Source organism: Canis lupus, chromosome 5 (assembly GCF_011100685.1).
Source record: "Canis lupus familiaris isolate Mischka breed German Shepherd chromosome 5, alternate assembly UU_Cfam_GSD_1.0, whole genome shotgun sequence".
NCBI classification, from domain to species: Eukaryota; Metazoa; Chordata; class Mammalia; order Carnivora; family Canidae; genus Canis; species Canis lupus.
Genome location: NC_049226.1, coordinates 55,823,541 through 55,839,973, shown reverse-complemented (window position 1 = coordinate 55,839,973; position 16,433 = coordinate 55,823,541). Strand labels below are relative to the sequence as shown.

General features: G+C 51.3%; 1 protein-coding gene across 1 annotated transcript in view; it reads right to left on the bottom strand.

Moving 5' to 3' along the window:
- GLIS1 (GLIS family zinc finger 1) overlaps window positions 1-16,433 on the bottom strand; it is a 222,646-nt gene that overhangs the window by 77,650 nt on the left and 128,563 nt on the right. Inside the window, exons 2-3 of the mRNA XM_038537490.1 lie at window positions 7,789-7,966; window positions 386-1,265 (exon numbers count right to left, since the gene is read on the bottom strand). Coding sequence (XP_038393418.1) covers window positions 386-1,265; window positions 7,789-7,966 — 1,058 coding nt within the window. The remainder of the gene's footprint in view (window positions 1-385; window positions 1,266-7,788; window positions 7,967-16,433) is intronic.

Below are 16,433 nucleotides of genomic sequence, written 5' to 3'. Positions count from 1 at the left end.
AAGGCTGCCTTAGGAAGGCCCCACGCTGGAGGGAAGCATGTGTTCCACAATGCACATGACTATTGGTGGGTGAGACACTGAACATCTGCATGTAACAGAGGAGGCTGGCCGGACAGGCTCTGACCGCAGAGCGTGTGTCGTCACCACCTGAACAAGTGTGTGTGATCATGTGTATGTGAATGGGGGATGAGACCACTGGTGAGGAGAGGAGCCAAGATTCCCCATGACAGCGGTACTGCCACCACACTGGTCCCTCCGTCCTCGACTGCAGGGGACCATAGCCAGCCCCCAGGGGAGGAGCCCCACAGAGGCCATTCCTAGGACTGAGGTGGGACTGCTCTGCTTGGCCAGGGAGGGGCCCAGCCTGGTGGCCGTGGGAACTCACCATGCACTTGTTGGGCTTCTCACCCGAGTGCACTCTCATGTGGATGAGCAGCTTGTAGCGGGCGTTGAAGGGCTTATAGCGGCGCACACAGCCCGCCCAGAAGCAGGTGAAGTCCTCGCCCTTGCGCTGGTCAATGTGGCTCTTCTCGATGTGCCGTACCAGCTCCTCCTGCTGCTCATAGGCCGCGCAGCAGTCCACCCACCGGCATGCTTGCCGGCCAGTGCCCCCCCGGCCAGCCAGGCCCAGCCCCAGGCCTCCAAGGCCTGAGCCGGGCGGCAACTGAGACACGGGGTAGGGGGGTGGCAGGCCTGGCTGGTGAGACCCAAAGAGGTCTGAGAACTCATCCGCAGGCTCCTGCTTCAGGAAGCCCCCCTTCCGGCAGGCTTCAAGCTGCAAACTGCCCTCGTGGCTCTCCGTGGTGGTGGGGCCAGGCCGGGCCCGCTTGGGAGGCCCCCCCAGGTCTCCTGGCAGAGGGGGGCTCCGGAGTCCATTCACACAGGTGACCAGAGCTGTCTGGGAAGAACGGAGGATGGAGGCGACGTCGGAGGCACAGGGGGAAGACGAGGCCGAGGAGGTGGGGGGCAGGCCCAGGAGGCAGCAGCGCTTTAGGCTGCCCTCAGGGAGGTGGGCCTCAGGTTGGGGACCCAGGCCAGAGCCGGGGTCGCTGCCCAGAAGGTAGCAGGAAGGTGTGGGGTTAGTGAGGCCTCGGCCCGGCAGGTCCAGGTCCGCGTGCAGGCCAGTGGCTGGCGGGGCCCGGCAGTGAGCAGACAGGGGTGGGCGAGCTTCCGTCATGGCCCGGTAGTCAGGCAGGGACTCCTGCTTGATGTGCTGTGTGGCCGGAAGGCCACCATTCACATACGCGGCCTGAGGTCTGGGCGACCTGGAAGACAGTGAGTAGAGCAGCCGTGAGAGGGTGGCAGTCCACCATGGAGAGGCCCCGGTGGCAGAGGGGACGGCAGGGAACCCGGGACTGAGGGACGGGAAGCTCAGAGCAGGGGGGAGGCTGAGGGCTGGAAGCAGAGGGAGAGAGAAGCTGGAGGCTGGAGGTCTGGTCAGCAGGGAAGAATATGGGGGAAAAAGGGAGAGAGGAGGAGGACGGGGCTGGGAGAGGTTAGAGGAAGGTAAGAGGTTTGAAGAGGATGCCAGGAAAGAGCCTCGTTTCATTCTGTTACCAAATCCAGCCTGCCTTCCCCCGCCCCGGATGCCATCCTGGCCTGTTGCTGAGGCCTCCCTAGGGTCTGCCCTGACCTTTTCCCCATGACTTCTAGTGAGTTCTGGAGGAAGACAGCTGAGGCTGGCATTTGGAGGGACATCCAGGTCCAGTTTGTTTTAAATTCTGCCTACAGGGACCCCTGGGTGGCTCAGCGGTGAGTGTCTGCCTTCGGCTCAGGGTGTGATCCCAGAGTTCCAGCATCGAGTCCCACACTGGGCTCCCTGTAGGGAGCCTGCTTCTCCCTCTGCCTATGTCTCTGCCTCTCTGTGTCTCTTGTGAATAAATAAGCAGACAATTTTAAAATAAATAAATAAATAAAATAATAAATAAATAAATTCTGCCCACTTGTCCCTTAGATCTTAATTTTTGTAATCTCTCTTAATTTCTAGAAATGTTCACGATGTGATGTTTTGCCCTAAGCAAACACAGTGAGTATTTGTGGGTTATGGGTCTAAAACACATGTCATGGTAACGGGGAGGGAGGTGCATCCCAGAGATGACTGAGGACAAGCCTGGTGGGGTGGTCCCAGAATTTCAAGCCCAGACACTGTGACTACATGAAAGGAACTCTAGGGAGAGGCTGCTGGGCAAGCAGGTGGGAGGGCAGCATGGGGTAGGCTGGAGACCAGGGTTTGAGGCTGTCCTCAGCCACTCCCAGATGCACAACATGGGGCAAGGCCTCTCTCCTCATCCCAATACTGGAACGATCCTCCTCCTGGGAGTGGTGGTGGTGTGATGCGCAAGGCTGGGTGCGGTGGTATCTTCATCGTGTGTGTGGTATACACGTCCCTAGAAAGGGGCCTTCCTGATGCAGGACGAGGAAGTGCAGGCAGAGGCACCAGAGCCTCCAGCCACCAGCAAAGTGATGCTGGACTGAGGGTCAAAGGAGCCCCTTGACTGGCTGGGCAGAACAGGAAGCCTGCTTATGTGCCCAAAGCCTGACCAGGACACCTTATGTGACCTTGGGCCTGTCTGAGCCTCAGTTTCCTCACCTATGAAGCGAGGACTAACCCTCACTTCTTCAGAGACTGGCTGCCAGGATCAAGAGGGATGGAGGATGCCACAAGGGGAAAGGGGATGGCCGCCTTCATACTGCCATATCACTGCCACCGTTCTGGAGCTCTTTGCAGAGGGACTGTGGGGTCATCACCTGTCCCTCATTTCCAAGTGGCCTGCAGCCCCCCTCCCTCTCTCCCTGGCTCCCTGCAGCTGTGGCAGCCCTAGCACTGATACTCAGGAGGGGGTGGGAGTGGGGAAAGGCAGAGCCTAGAGGCCCTCAGAGAACATGAGCTCCAACCCCATGACCGCAGATGGGAAAGGAGTCCAGAGGGCAGAGGGCTTGCCCACAGTCAGGAGCAGCAAGTCAGCAACAGGGCTTGGACTAGGAGCCAGGCTCCCCTTCTCCTGGGGGTGTGCCTTTCTCCTGTATAGACCTGAACTCTGCCCCGGATAAAGGCTTGTGGAAAGGTCCCTCCTGTTGCTCAGCCACACTTGACCAATTCCCTGCCTCACCTAGCAAAGACTTTTCTTTCCTGCCCAGAGTGTGGTCACTGGGTGAAAGGAGGAACATGGACTCCAAAGTGGACAGCAAATGCACATCCTCCTTCCCCGGCCCTGGGGATGCTGAGCCACCACTGCTGGCAGAAAGCTCTGAGAGTTTAAAGATCTGATATAAAAGTGGTGACTTTGTGAAACTTAAAACAAAAATCAAAAAAAGCATAGCTGTTCCTTGCATGGTTGTCATCCTGAGCCCGACAGCGATGGGCAGCCAGGTAAGCATCTGTTGGGAACAATCCATTTAAAAACAGCAGCAGGCTAAACAACCAGCAGAAGAGAACAGCTACAGCACCCGTGACTGAATTACCCAAATACGACAAACGAAACCTCACATGGCAGTAGGTGGGGAGAGGGTGGCTCAGGCTGTGGTGTCTGTTGGCTTCAAAGGCCAGCTGAGGCAGCCCCCTGCTTGCTCTTGCCTTCCCTCTGCCCCAGCAGGCTGGCACAGTTCCTGCCCTGCCTGCCGCTGAGCCCCAGGCCCCCAGGCGCCTCCCATCACGCCTCTGGAAACTGTGAGCAGGAGTCCCTGGACAGAGCAAAGAACTGCTGAGCACCCCGCAGGCCAGGCACCTTCCCAAGGGCCGACCCACGCAGCCTCACCACAGCAGAGCAATGCCTGGTATCTGCTGAATGCATAACCAAATTCTTCAGGGGAGAGCCCACCATCTGTTTTATCCTTGGGAAAACCGAAGCAGCTTGCCCAAGCCCTCAGAGGCAAGCAGCGTAACAGCAGGAATCTGAACCTTGATCTATCTAAATCAGCAGCCCAGGATTTTCCCACAACACCGCGCTGCCAGGGGCCCCATCCTCCCCAGTAACATGATGTACCATGATGACTATTACGTTTCCTGGCAGCCTCAACGTTCTGAGTGTCAAGGACTCCAATGTTCTTCTGTCTGTCATCTTAGGTCCTGGAGGAGAGCTGCTAAACTTGGGGAAACCAGTGTTCCTCCGGCAGAGGCTCAAGGGGACAGGACGCTGACTTTAGATCTCATGGGGTCTGTGCATCCATAGGTTCAGGAGCCGCGGCCTGGGCTGAGGGCCAGAGAGGTCACTCTGCAAGCTTTTCCCTCTGTGCCAGGTGATGCTGGGGACACAAGATGGTTCACAAACCAGGTCCCTGCCCTTCAGAGGCTTCCTTTCTCATGGAGGAGACTGAGGACCAGCTCTTATGGGAACACTTAAACTCTGCTGAAGGGTGGGCAGAGTTCTGGCAAACATAAGAGACCAGGGTAGGAGGGGGCCACTGAAGGCTGAGGCATGACGATGTGAAAGAGTGTGGCTCACTGGGCTCAAAGCCAAAAGGCCAGTGTGATGGGTAGGCAGGGAGGGCCCAGATCACCCAGGGCACCTTCCTGCACACCTGGGGACCTGTGTACTCTGTGTTTCTACCTTCATCTTACAGGTAAGGAAACGAGGCCCAGAAAGGGACAGCATCATGCCCAAGGTCACCCAGAAAGCCAGTGAAAGCTAAGCCTCAAACTGTATGTAATAATACATTCCACGGACCAGAGTGGAGGAGACTCTCCTCCTCCAATCATTTTTAGCACAGAAATGACAGAATCAGGGTATTGCTAAAGTTACTTGAAACTCTCACCACTTGCTGGATGACTTCAGACTAGTTCTGTGGCCTCTCTGGCCTCAGTTTCCCCACCCTCTGGCAGATGGGAATTGAGTGAGTTAATAACATGAAAAGTGTGTGGCACATAGCAAGCACTCCAGGATGGTCACTTATTAGTGGTGACAATTAAATGAGAGATGTGCAGAAGCAGCAGGTATTCTCAAAGTGGGAGCAATCTTCTCCAGGAACCTAGGCAGTGGATCAAGGGCCCAGAGATCAGGAGGAGGGGGCAGCAAGGAGAGAAGGGGTCCTCATCCCAAAGCAATCCAGTGGGAAGGAGAAGGGACAAGATCTGACTGGGTATGGGACAGGGGCTGGAGCCCTCTTCTGCTTTAGGAAAATGAGGGAGTGTGATGATGCCCAATCAGTAGCAGAAATGGCAGCAGCTCAGGTTAATGCTGGCGTGTGGTTCTAGGTATAGGCTCTTATGCTCTAAGTGATCAAAATGACAAATATAATCTATATGAAAAAAAATAGTGCCGCCCTATAACCCAAGAATTTCACTACTAGGTATTTATCCAAAGGATACAAACATAGTGATTCAAAGGGGCACCTGTACCCCAATATTTATAGAAACTATGTCCACAGTAGCCAAACTATCGAAAGAGCCTAGGTGTCCATTGACAGACGAATGGATAAAGAAAATGTAGTATGTGTGTGTACACACACACACACACACACACACACACACACACTGGAATATTACTCAGCCATCAAAAATGCTATCTTGCCATTTACAATGTTGTAGGTGGAACTAGAGGGTATTATGCTAAGTGAAATTAAGTGAGAGAAAGCTAAATACATATAATTTCACTCCTATGTGGAATTTAAGAAACAAAACTGATGAATGTAGGGGAAGGAAAAATAAAATAGGATAAAAGTAGAGAGAGAGGCAAACCGTAAGAGATGCTGAACTCTAGAAAACAAACTGAGGGTCGATGGAGCGGAGTGGGGGATGGGGTAACTGGGTGATGGGCATTAAGGAGGGTACGTAATGTAATGAGCACTGGGTGTTACATGCAACCGAGGAATCACTAAGTTCTACCTCAGAAACTAATACTGCACTATATGTTAACTAAACTGAATTAAAATTAAAATTAAAATTAAAATTAAAAAAATTAATAAAGCAAAAACCCACTTGCTTTAGCTTTCCCTTTAATACCCTTCTACCCTGAGGTAGAAAGAATTTCCCTAGAAAAACCAGATGCTTTTGTGCCTGCCTTTGGCCCAGGGCGCGATCCTGGAGTCCCGGGATTGAGTCCCGTGTCGGGCTCCCAGCATGGAGCCTGCTTCTCCCTCTGCCTGTGTCTCTGCCTCTCTCTCTCTCTCTCTCTCTGTGTCTATCATAAATAAATTTTTAAAAAATCTTTAAAAAAAAAAAAAAGAAAAACCAGATGCTGCTGGGGGAGCCTCAGTGGATAATCAAACAGATATATGCATTAAACTGTCACTGAAAACATACAGTTCTAAGTCTAAAAGACGCTTGCTCCTTGTTATGAATTGTGTGCCTCCAAAATCTCTATGTTGAAATCCTAGCTCCCAGTGTGATGGTCTTTAGAAATAGGGCCTTTCGGGAGGTAACTGAGATTAAATGTGGTTGTAAGGGTGAGGCCCTAATCCAGTTTGACTGGTGTCCTCATAAGATGAAGAGCATGCAAAGAGTGGAAAGGCCGTGTGAGGACACCCCAGCCAGGAGGCCATGTGTAAGTCAAGGAGAGGCCAAACTTGGGGGCACCGTGGTCTCAGATGTCCAGCCTCCAGAATGGTAAGAAAATACATGTCTGTTGTTTTAGCAAGCTGGGCTGTGGTGTTTAGTTAAGGCAGGCCACACAAACTAACATGTAAATCAGAAGTCTCAGGGCGAGGGGGGATCCCTGGGTGGCTCAGCGGTTTAGCACCTGCCTTCAGCCCAGGGCGTGATCCTGGAGACCCGGGCTCAAGTCCCACATCGGGCTCCCTGCATGGAGCCTGCTCTCCGTCTGCCTGTGTCTCTGCCTCTCTCTCTCTCTGTGTGTCTCTCATGAATAAATAAATAAAATCTTAAAAAAAAAAAAAAGTCTCACTAGTGTCACCGAAGGCCACAGGGATTCTACATTCTCAGAGAAAGTGGCTCTGTGTGGGAAGCATCAGCCTCCTGCTGTGTAGTAATGTCTTGCCCAAAGCTCTCACCGGAAAGTAAGCTCTGTTGCAGAGATCTTTGCTTCCTTTGCTAAGGCATGTCCAGCACTTCACAGTGTCCAGCACACAGCAGACACTTAATAAATGACGGATACAAAAATGAATTGTGAACAGGCAACTGGGCCAGTTTTTAGATGTCTGATTTGTGAAGCAGGCCTCAGCAAGCATGCCCAGGCAATAAGGTGCAGGCCTGGGGCTGAGCTGTGGGCACAGGGCACAGCCAGGACCCTGGGAGAGCCACAGGAGGCAGATTCCAGCCTAAGATGCAATCCCACAGAACATGTGTCCACACGTGGACATCGCTGGAAACACGCAGGCGTTGAATGCAGGTCACCAGGCAGGGCTCTGTGAGGCAGGCTTCCGAGGGCAGGAGATGGCTCCAGGTGGAGGAACATCTTCCCACTCCATGAGTAGTCAGTCCAGGGTCTGACACTAGAGTGTGTATGAACCCTGAGCCGGGTTTTCCTTTCCTATCCCACCCCTGAACCTTCCATTTCTGAAATTACTGACTCTCTGTGAAAAGCCACCCAGCTTCTGCAATGGGGAAACACACCTCAATCAAACCGTCTCTGAAAAAAAAAAAGAAAAAAAAAAAAACCGTCTGTGTCTTGTGAGGCACTGCCACATGGCAGGGGAAGAGAGGGGCACTTCAAGGCCTAGACCAGGCAGCCACCATTGTGCTACTGGCCTCTGGCTGGTCCCTGGCCCTCCCGTGCCTCAGTTGTCCTGTGTATCCCACAACTGGGCAGACCAGGTAAGGTCCTGAGGCCCTCAGCTGTCGACCTTCAGGAAGCATCAACAGAAGGCAGCTGTGGGTGAGGATGGAGCACCTACCTGCTCGGGTGGGGGAAGTGCAGGAGCCTCTCGCAGGCGGGGGGCTGGCCCCGGGGTGGTGGCGTGCCCGCAGGGAGAAAAAGGCCCTGGCAGCAGGTGGGGCCAGGGCCCTCTGCAAGGTCCAGGTCCAGCAGGCTCTTCTCTGAGCCTGGGGTGCAGTGGCCGTAGCTCCCATTCACTGTGCAAAGAAAGACAGGGAGAGGAAAGAGCATGAGTGGGGACAGCCACAGCGGGGTGCAGGGAGAGGGCAGTCATTAGGGCACAGTGTGGGCCACGGCCACCCTGAGCCCACACTCGCTAAACCCCTGCTGCACTCAAGGCACCCAGGATCTGTCATTTAATTTCCATGATCACCAGTGGAATCACGAACAAAAGCTTCAATATTCAGATGTAGACACTGGGCTCCTTTGGTGGAATGACTGCTTCACAAGCACGGACCCCTGACGATGCACCACCACTCTGCTAGGGGCAAGACACATCGCTGAAACAGGCTGACATGCTCCTGCCTCTGGAAGCTGACAATCTCTGACCCTCACGTTGGCCACCAAGCATTCCCGGGACAAGGTGCACGACTTGGGCTGGGGCTGCTGCTACTGCTGGGCAGGCCGGTGAGCGTCCAGACGTTACATGTCACGGAGCAGGTGCTCACTGCACAGTATCTGCTCGTTATTACCAGAGCTCAATCTACATTATTTCCCAAACTGCATTACACCACAGAAATGCGGCACACCGTTATTCACACCTCTGTATTCTCCACGGTTCTCTGACAGCCTGTCGCATGCCCTGCCTTGCTAGCTGCTGAGTTTTTATGAAGACTAATTGAGGGAGAAGGTGAATTAAACCCTGAGAAAATCTGTATAAAGTGTAACAAAGCTGTTAGGTATAGTTGTTATAAGCTACTTCCTGGAACTCTCTGAGTCTCAGCTGTCTCTTCTACAGTGTGAAGTGAGTTAATCTGGAAACTATCTTTTCAGGCTTTTTGTCCTGTCACCTGCCAGTGATAACTTTAAGGATGAAAAAACATGGACTTCGGGGCCTTGATGGACTTAGGTGTGAACCCCAATCACCCCCAAGCAAGTCTGTGCCTTAGAAAGATCTCTCCCTGAGGCTGACCCTCAGCTCCCAGGTGTAAATTGGAGACAGCCGCACCAGGTCTCCAGAGATGCCGTGAGGTTTTGAGAGCTGAGGTGCAGAGCCCCCGGCATGGTGCTGCGGGCACCTGGCAGGTATGCTCCAGGAATGGAGAAAGTTCTTATTGTCAAAGAGCACTTTGGAAAGCACAAAGTAACCTACAGATGTCATAAGGCATTATTAACAGGCCCAAGTATTGTCCAGGGACTGTCTGCTCTGAGCAAGACAAGCCATTAGTTTGAGCCAATCAACAGCTGACACCAGGTTCGGACTCCTCCCTGGGACTGAGGATGAGGGCAACTACAGCAGGAGCACGTTTGCTGAGCAAGATGTTCACACCACCGTCTCCTTGGAGCCTCTGCACTGCCCCTCTGAGGGAACTCGCCCTCGCTGGAGAGTGGGGAGAGAGGCTCGAGGAGCTTACAGTACCTGCCTGAGATCACATGGCTTTAAGAATCTGGGCTGGCTGCTCTCGGCTCAGGCCTATCACACGCAAGCCCCAATTCTGAACCGCGCTATAATAAGTGGCCTCTGAGACAAAAACCCAACCCCATCCTCAAGGATCCACCTCACCCAACCCGAAGGCAGCCCCTTCCGCCCAAGAGGCTGGACGCTCAGTGCTTACTTGCCACATGCCCACAGCTCTGACAGGCACCAGGCATCCACCTGTTGAGCACATTAGGGTCTGCAGATGGGAATGCAACACTGCTAGGGTCTCAGGGCAGGGGAAGGGCTCAGATGAGTCTGTATGCCCGGGCACCCTTCACCTTCCCAGGCCAAGCCAGGCTCATTCCTGCTGCAAGGAATACTCACTCCTGCTGGCTCTGGCTGCTGCTGGGCCAGCCCCTCACAAGCTTATTTTTTAATAACTTGGTTGTTTTTTAATTAAAAAGAAATCCCTGGTAACAAATGTGAACGGCCTGAGTTAATGAGAGCAGGCTGCCGCTCGTTTAGCTCCATCTCTGCTTGGCGCTCTTTCCCTGTTCCAAATCGTTTCTGCATGCAATTTTATTGTCCCATTGAGGCAAACCCTGGGCCTGGGCCTCAGAAAACTGTGGATAATTTTATGACCATTAATAGCATTTGGAGCAAAGAGAGCTTAATCATCACACGGGGCTGTTTTGCCAGGGTCTTTCTCCCAGAATCTTTGGGGTCAGAGAGGTGGCTCTGAGCATCCTTCAAAAACCCACCAGACCCAGTGGAGGCCTCTGGGTTACTCAACCCTCCTTCACTTAGGAGGATGTGTAGAGTGAGGAAAGGTGGGCCCCTAGGAAGGTACTGGGGAGCCCAGCATTTATCAAGCCCTTCTGAGGCACCAGGCACATTGATCCTTCTAACCGTCCATCCTTGTGTGGTTGGCTCATTCCAGCCATTTTTCAGGTGAGACAAACAGGTTTGGAGATAGGTGCCTCTGACTAGGCTCAGGGGCTACAAGAGGTGAGGCCACAATTCAAACCCAGATCTCTCAGGCTTCAAAGCCTGTCCTGTTGCCTCTCAGGCAACTGATGAACAACTGGTGACCCCCAAACAAGCACTCCCACCTTTGACTCCAATGAAGATCATGTTGGGGAGCCTTTAGAGAAGTCAAAGTACAACCAACCATTACAATGACCCCCCAACCCCAGTCTTTATGACAGCTCTGCCAGATTGGTAGGACCAATCCATCTACAGACAAGCACATGAAGGCTCAAAGAGGTCTAGTGCTTTACCCAAGGTCACACAGGGAGTAAGGGGCAGACCTGAGATGAAAACCCATCACCTCTGTGATAGAAAAAAAAGTTATCACTTTTCAAATCATTGAGGTGCATTGGCTTTTTCTCCACTGGATGTAGTATAAGAGGTCTTCCTACAATAAATCAACAAGCCAGTTCTTGGAGGGAGGAAAGACAGAGCCCCTCAGGTCATAGTTTGACAATGCTTGGGGCTCAAAGACCATTCATGTGTGACTTTCATAGCACCCTGGATAAATCCATCAGCCTCCCTAACTTCAGAGGGATGTGAGCACCAGAGCTGGCAAGCCACTGTCCCAGGTTGTGTGACAATTGCTCCCAAAGCCCACGCCAGCCCCTTCCCTGAGTCATCTGCTTTCTCAAAGGTTGGAAATTAAACCAGAGGTTATAACATGTGCCCCAAAGATGCTGCCACCACTGCCCACCACAGGCCCAGGTCACGTAGGAGACCTCCCAAGGCCCTCCTGGCCACAGGCATCTTGGTTCTCTGTCCCCCAAAGCATCAAAGGACTCACCCTTGCTCACTCTCCATCTCTGGGGAGTAAGGATGGAGTCTTTCTCTACAGAGGCAGGGGAATGAGAGAGGCACACTGGTCCCCCTGCCCTGAGGCAGGCTGGGTGGGGGGGCCCGGGAAGGGGCTGCACCCAACAGCCATGTCTCCCCCCCTGTGCCACTGGAGCCAAGAGCAGATCCCGGACCTGGATTTGATGTAAATGAAGCTTCTTTGGAGAACTGGAGGATGGAGGAGTCCTATGTCAATTTTTACAAGTTAGAAATTCTGGAATGTCAGGGCTGGGACTGACTGCCCATCCATTTCATTAATAGATGAAGAAACTGAGGCTCAGAGAAAGAAAGGACCTGCTTGGTCACACAGCAAATCCCCAGCAGAGCCTGGCTGGCACCCCTGGGACTAGGCTAAGAGTTTGGTTTACTTTTCTCTTGAATTGTTTTCTCATCTGTAAAATGGTGCTAATAGCTACTCACAGGCTGTGAGGACAATCCCATGAGATTATGGACACGATGCCTTTGGCAAGGTGCCCAGCTCACAGCAAACACTCAGAAAGGCATGAGGATGGTAACCGTAATGATTTCTTCCCCTATTCATTCTTGTGGGAGGTCAGGCCCTGCATTCTATCCCCAGAAGATCAGGTCTGGATAACCCTGAGGCCAGACCCAGAAGGACAAGTCCTCAAGGCTCAGGGGTCACCAAATGCAGGACCGGGCAGCCTGAATGAGGTCACAGCCAGCAAATGTGAAGCAAATGACTCCAGTTACACACCAGAGAGTTTTGCAAATTACCGTAATGACTTGGCTATAAAGTGGTACCACATATAAGGTGACTCCCCACAAGAATTTTAATTTATGCTCAAACCTGCCAAGTCTGCATGAGAAGAACAATGATGCATTCAGCATCTCGGGCCCAGATGCCACCTCCTTGCAGTACCAGGAGCAGCCAGCAGCCTGGTCTAGCAAGGCCTGCACAGTGATGATTCCTCATTCACCAACAAGCAGATTTTTAGTGCCCACCAGGTGCCAGGCTGGTGATAAGGTACAACACTTTACAGCCTACAAAACAGCATGCATCCATCACCTATGAGCTTTACTACAGCCCCCAAGAGCTGGCTGGCCAGTCTCAGAAGGGGCAAGCAATTTGCCCATGCTCATATAGCAAGTGTCGGGCTCAGACCTACACTGAATCCTCTGACTCAGCTATCCGGTCTAGCAGACATTTTTAATCTAGCAAACTTTTTTCTATAACGGGCAAGACATTAACTATTATAGGTTTTGCAGGCTACAGAGTCTCTGCCACAACTACTCAAAAGTGAAAAGCAGCCACACACAATATATAAACAGATGAATGGGGCTGTGTTTCAATAAAACCTTATCTAAAAGAACAGCTCAGTGACTCTGGGGTTTTAATTTGCCAAGCCCTGAGCTAGTGCAGCATTCAGATACCGGATTTTACAAATAGAAAGACAGAGATTCAAAATCTAAAATTATCATACCTTCCTGAATCTGCAAAATGGGGAGAATTTTGAGGATGGAGTTGATGAGGTGATAACCACTGTTAATACTGAACAAAGGGCTGGACTTCAGCCTTCATGGGGGGCACTCACAGCCTGGGCTCACCCCTCCACCTGGGCATTACCTTGGCACCCCCACGATACTTTGCTGCTATGCTGCCCACATCCTTGCCCGTCCAGTGAGAGGCCTGACACGTCCCAAACTCCTCTGGGCCCCCAGAGCTTGGTAGAAGTGAATCTCCTTCCAGAATCTTCCCTGCCATCCCTGAGCTTCCCCACCTCACCTCACAGAAGTCACTGGAACTAGTTGCCCTTCAGTGTGTCCCTTATGCACACCTGGCACATGCTAAATAATTGAAATGTTTTATTTCTAAATCTTCACAACATCACCACAAAATCAAGATTGTAATGCTCTATACAACTACATGGATGCTTTTAAGTGCAGTTAAAACCTTGCCTCCCCTACAGGTCTATAAAATCCTACAGGACAGGGGTTACAGAGCCCTTGAGCTGCTAAATGTCAATGCACCCTGAGACATGATTTTGTCCAACTTAACTACTCATACAGAAAATGGGGACCCAGATGAAGGACAGGCTTGTCCCCCTGGGGATCTTCCCCCTCATTCCTAGCACACAGCTAGACCCCACAGTAGGTGCCTGGAAACACTGGGAAGATGGGTGGCTAGGAGGACCGTCTCCAAGTAACTTTCATGCCCACCATATGGCAGACAGTGACTTGCTCCTGTGACACACACACGTCGAAGCCCTGGCTCTACCATTAACTTTCTGGATATTTGATCCTCAGTGGGCTGCCTCACTCTTCTGAGTCTTGGTTTCTTCTTTTGTAAAACACGGGGAAGACTCCCAGCTCCCCAAAATGCAGTGAGGATTAAATGAGTCCATGTATGCAGAGGTGTAGGGTCTGGTACAGTCAGCATCTTAGTAAAGCCCTCTCTGTTTTGCTTTTTCTTTTTTAAAAAGATTTTTATTTATTTATTCATGAGAGACACAGAAAGAGAGAGACAGAGACATAGGCAGAGGGAGAATCAGGCTCCCTGAGGGGGAGCCTGATGCAGGATTTGATCCCAGGACCCCGAGATCACCCGAGCCAAAGGCAGACGCTCAACCATTGAGTGTTCTTGACAGGCAGAGGACGCATAGTCCTAGCTTCTCTAGGGTGTGTTCCCAGGTAGTGAGCGCTAACACCCAAAGAAGACCAACTTGAGGCTAATTCTTGAGTCTGAGCCTGGGTGCTGCAGGCTCTGCCCCCACTCTGGGCCTCAGGTTTTCCCTCTGAGCAGCGGCAGTGCTGGGCCAGAACAGGACGAATGTCAGGGGTCCTACAGAGTGGGAGATAAGGGGCTCCACATCTCAGGCCCAGAGAGGGAGACTGGCTCTCTCAGAACACGCAGCCCAGTAAGAGACTGCATTGTCACCACCCTGCAGGACCCCTTTTGCCTCACTAGGCTGCACTGTCCCCTCTTCCCTCCTCACCAGCCCCAAAGGCCTGGCAAACAGCAGGAGGTGAGGGCTTCTGAAAGAGGAGAAGCAGGAAGGCAGCCAGGTTCTTTCTCATCTCCATGGCCTGGGTGGGATGGGCTAGCCAAGGCCCACTCCCCCAGCCTGGAGCCGCCTTGGGGCATTCACAGCCACCAGGAGACCTGTAACCTCAGCAGGCTTCTGGAGCTACAGAGCCCAACACTCAAGGCCTCACAGCAGGCTTATGGCCGCCCGTCGTCTCTTATCCCACATCACAAAAACTCTATAAACTCGCCCTTTAAAGCTAAGCTAGATTTACAGGGACTCAGGCTAGTGAAACCTGAACACTGCTAGGCTCTTTCCAAGCCAGAATCACTAACACCATTTTCCAGAGCGAGAGTAATGGACTTGTCCAAGGTCATGCAGCTGGGAGAGGGTGGAGTTGAGATGCGAGCCCCAGCTCTCTTGGGCTTGGAAGGCAGCACTGGCCTGACATTGTTCCACCTCATGAAGGGATTTAGAGTCAATGCACTGACTGCTTTCCCACTCGGGCTGCCATAACAAAACATCACAGCCTGGCTGCCTTCAACAACACACATTTATTTTTTCATTGCTTTGGAGTCACGAAGTCTAAGATCAAGATTCCTACTGATTGCGTTTCTGGTGAGAGCGCTCTCCCTGGCTTGTAGATGGTGGTCTTCTCATTATGTCTCCCATATGGCCTTCCCTCAGTGCATGCAGAGAGAGTAAGAGAGAGAGACAGACAGAGAGAGAGAGAGGCAGAGAGAGAGAGAGAGAGAGAGAGAAGAGATAGGAAAGAGGGAATGCACACAACCTTTTCTTATAAGAATACTAATTGTGCTGTACCAGGGCCCTACCCTTATGACCTCATTGAGCTGTAATGACTTCCTTAGAGATCCCATCTCCAATTACAGTCATACTGGGGGTTAGGGCTTCCATATATGGATTTGGAAGCACAAACATCCAGTCCATAACAGTCAGTATTTGTTCCCTAACAGGGAATATGTTCCCATATTTCCTGTATCTATCTACAGGGCTTGAGAAGGAGGCAGGTAGGAGTATAGATTCTGGGGCCTGACTACAGTGGCATCCTGGTTTTGCCACTGACTAGCTGTGACCTTGTCTAAGTCAAATGGTTTAACATCTTTGGGCCAGTTTATGAAGTGGAAATGGGTTCACATACCCCACGTAAAGTGCCTGTAACAGTATACCTGGTACCCGGGAGATATTATGTGAGTGTTTGCTTTCACTGCTGTTGTTAATACCATTTCCACTCCAGAGGGGGTTGTGGAAGCCTGAACCAGTCAGCATGACCTCTTATCAGCCATAGTGCCACAGTGCCACAGTGACTCAGAGGCAGGTGCATAACACAAGTCAGTTTAATGAGAGTCCCAGAACTTCTGTTTGATGACTGGGGAAAAAGCAGTCTCTCCTCTTCTACATACAAATGAGGAGGCATGATGCCTTGACAGCTAGTGGAAACCATCTTGTCATCCCAAGGGAAGCTGGCTGGAAGACAGTGGCAATAAGCCAAGAGATGCTAAGTCAGAGCATTGTTGGCACCAAGGACCTTTTGTATGAAGAGTGAAGTTTGTATAGTGTTTTAAGCCTACCCCAGATGAGTTTCCTGTTACTTACAACCAAAAGCATCCTTATTAATACAATATTCTTCAAGAGAAGAATTCTTATCTACTCTGACAATCTTTGTTTTTGAGTATTTAGTCCATTTATACCATTTGCATTTTTTAAAAAGATTTTATTTATTTATTCATGAGAGACAGACGGGGGGTGGGGGGCACAGACACAGGCAGAGGGAGAAGCAGGCTACAATGCAGGGAGCCTGACATGGGACTTGATCCTGGGTCTCCAGGATCACACCCTGGACTGAAGGCAGCGCTAAACCGCTGAGCCACCTGGGCTGCCCCCTATCATTTACATTTAATGTAACTTATATTTGGCTTTAAATATACAGTCTTACTATTTATGTTTTATTTGTCCTTCCTATTCTATATTATTTTTCTCTCCTTTCTTTCAGATTAATCAAGTATTTTTTATCATACCTTTTCTATCTCTATTAGCTGGCTAAACACACATTATCTTTTATTATTAGTGGTTATTCCAGCAATTATAGCATCCTTTGTTGACTTATTGCAGTCTAATACAGATTAGTATAATTACTACCTCCAGAAAAGTGTAAGAACCTTAGGACTTTTTACACATGCACACATGTTCTCCTCTGTTTCTCTCTCTCTGGGTTAT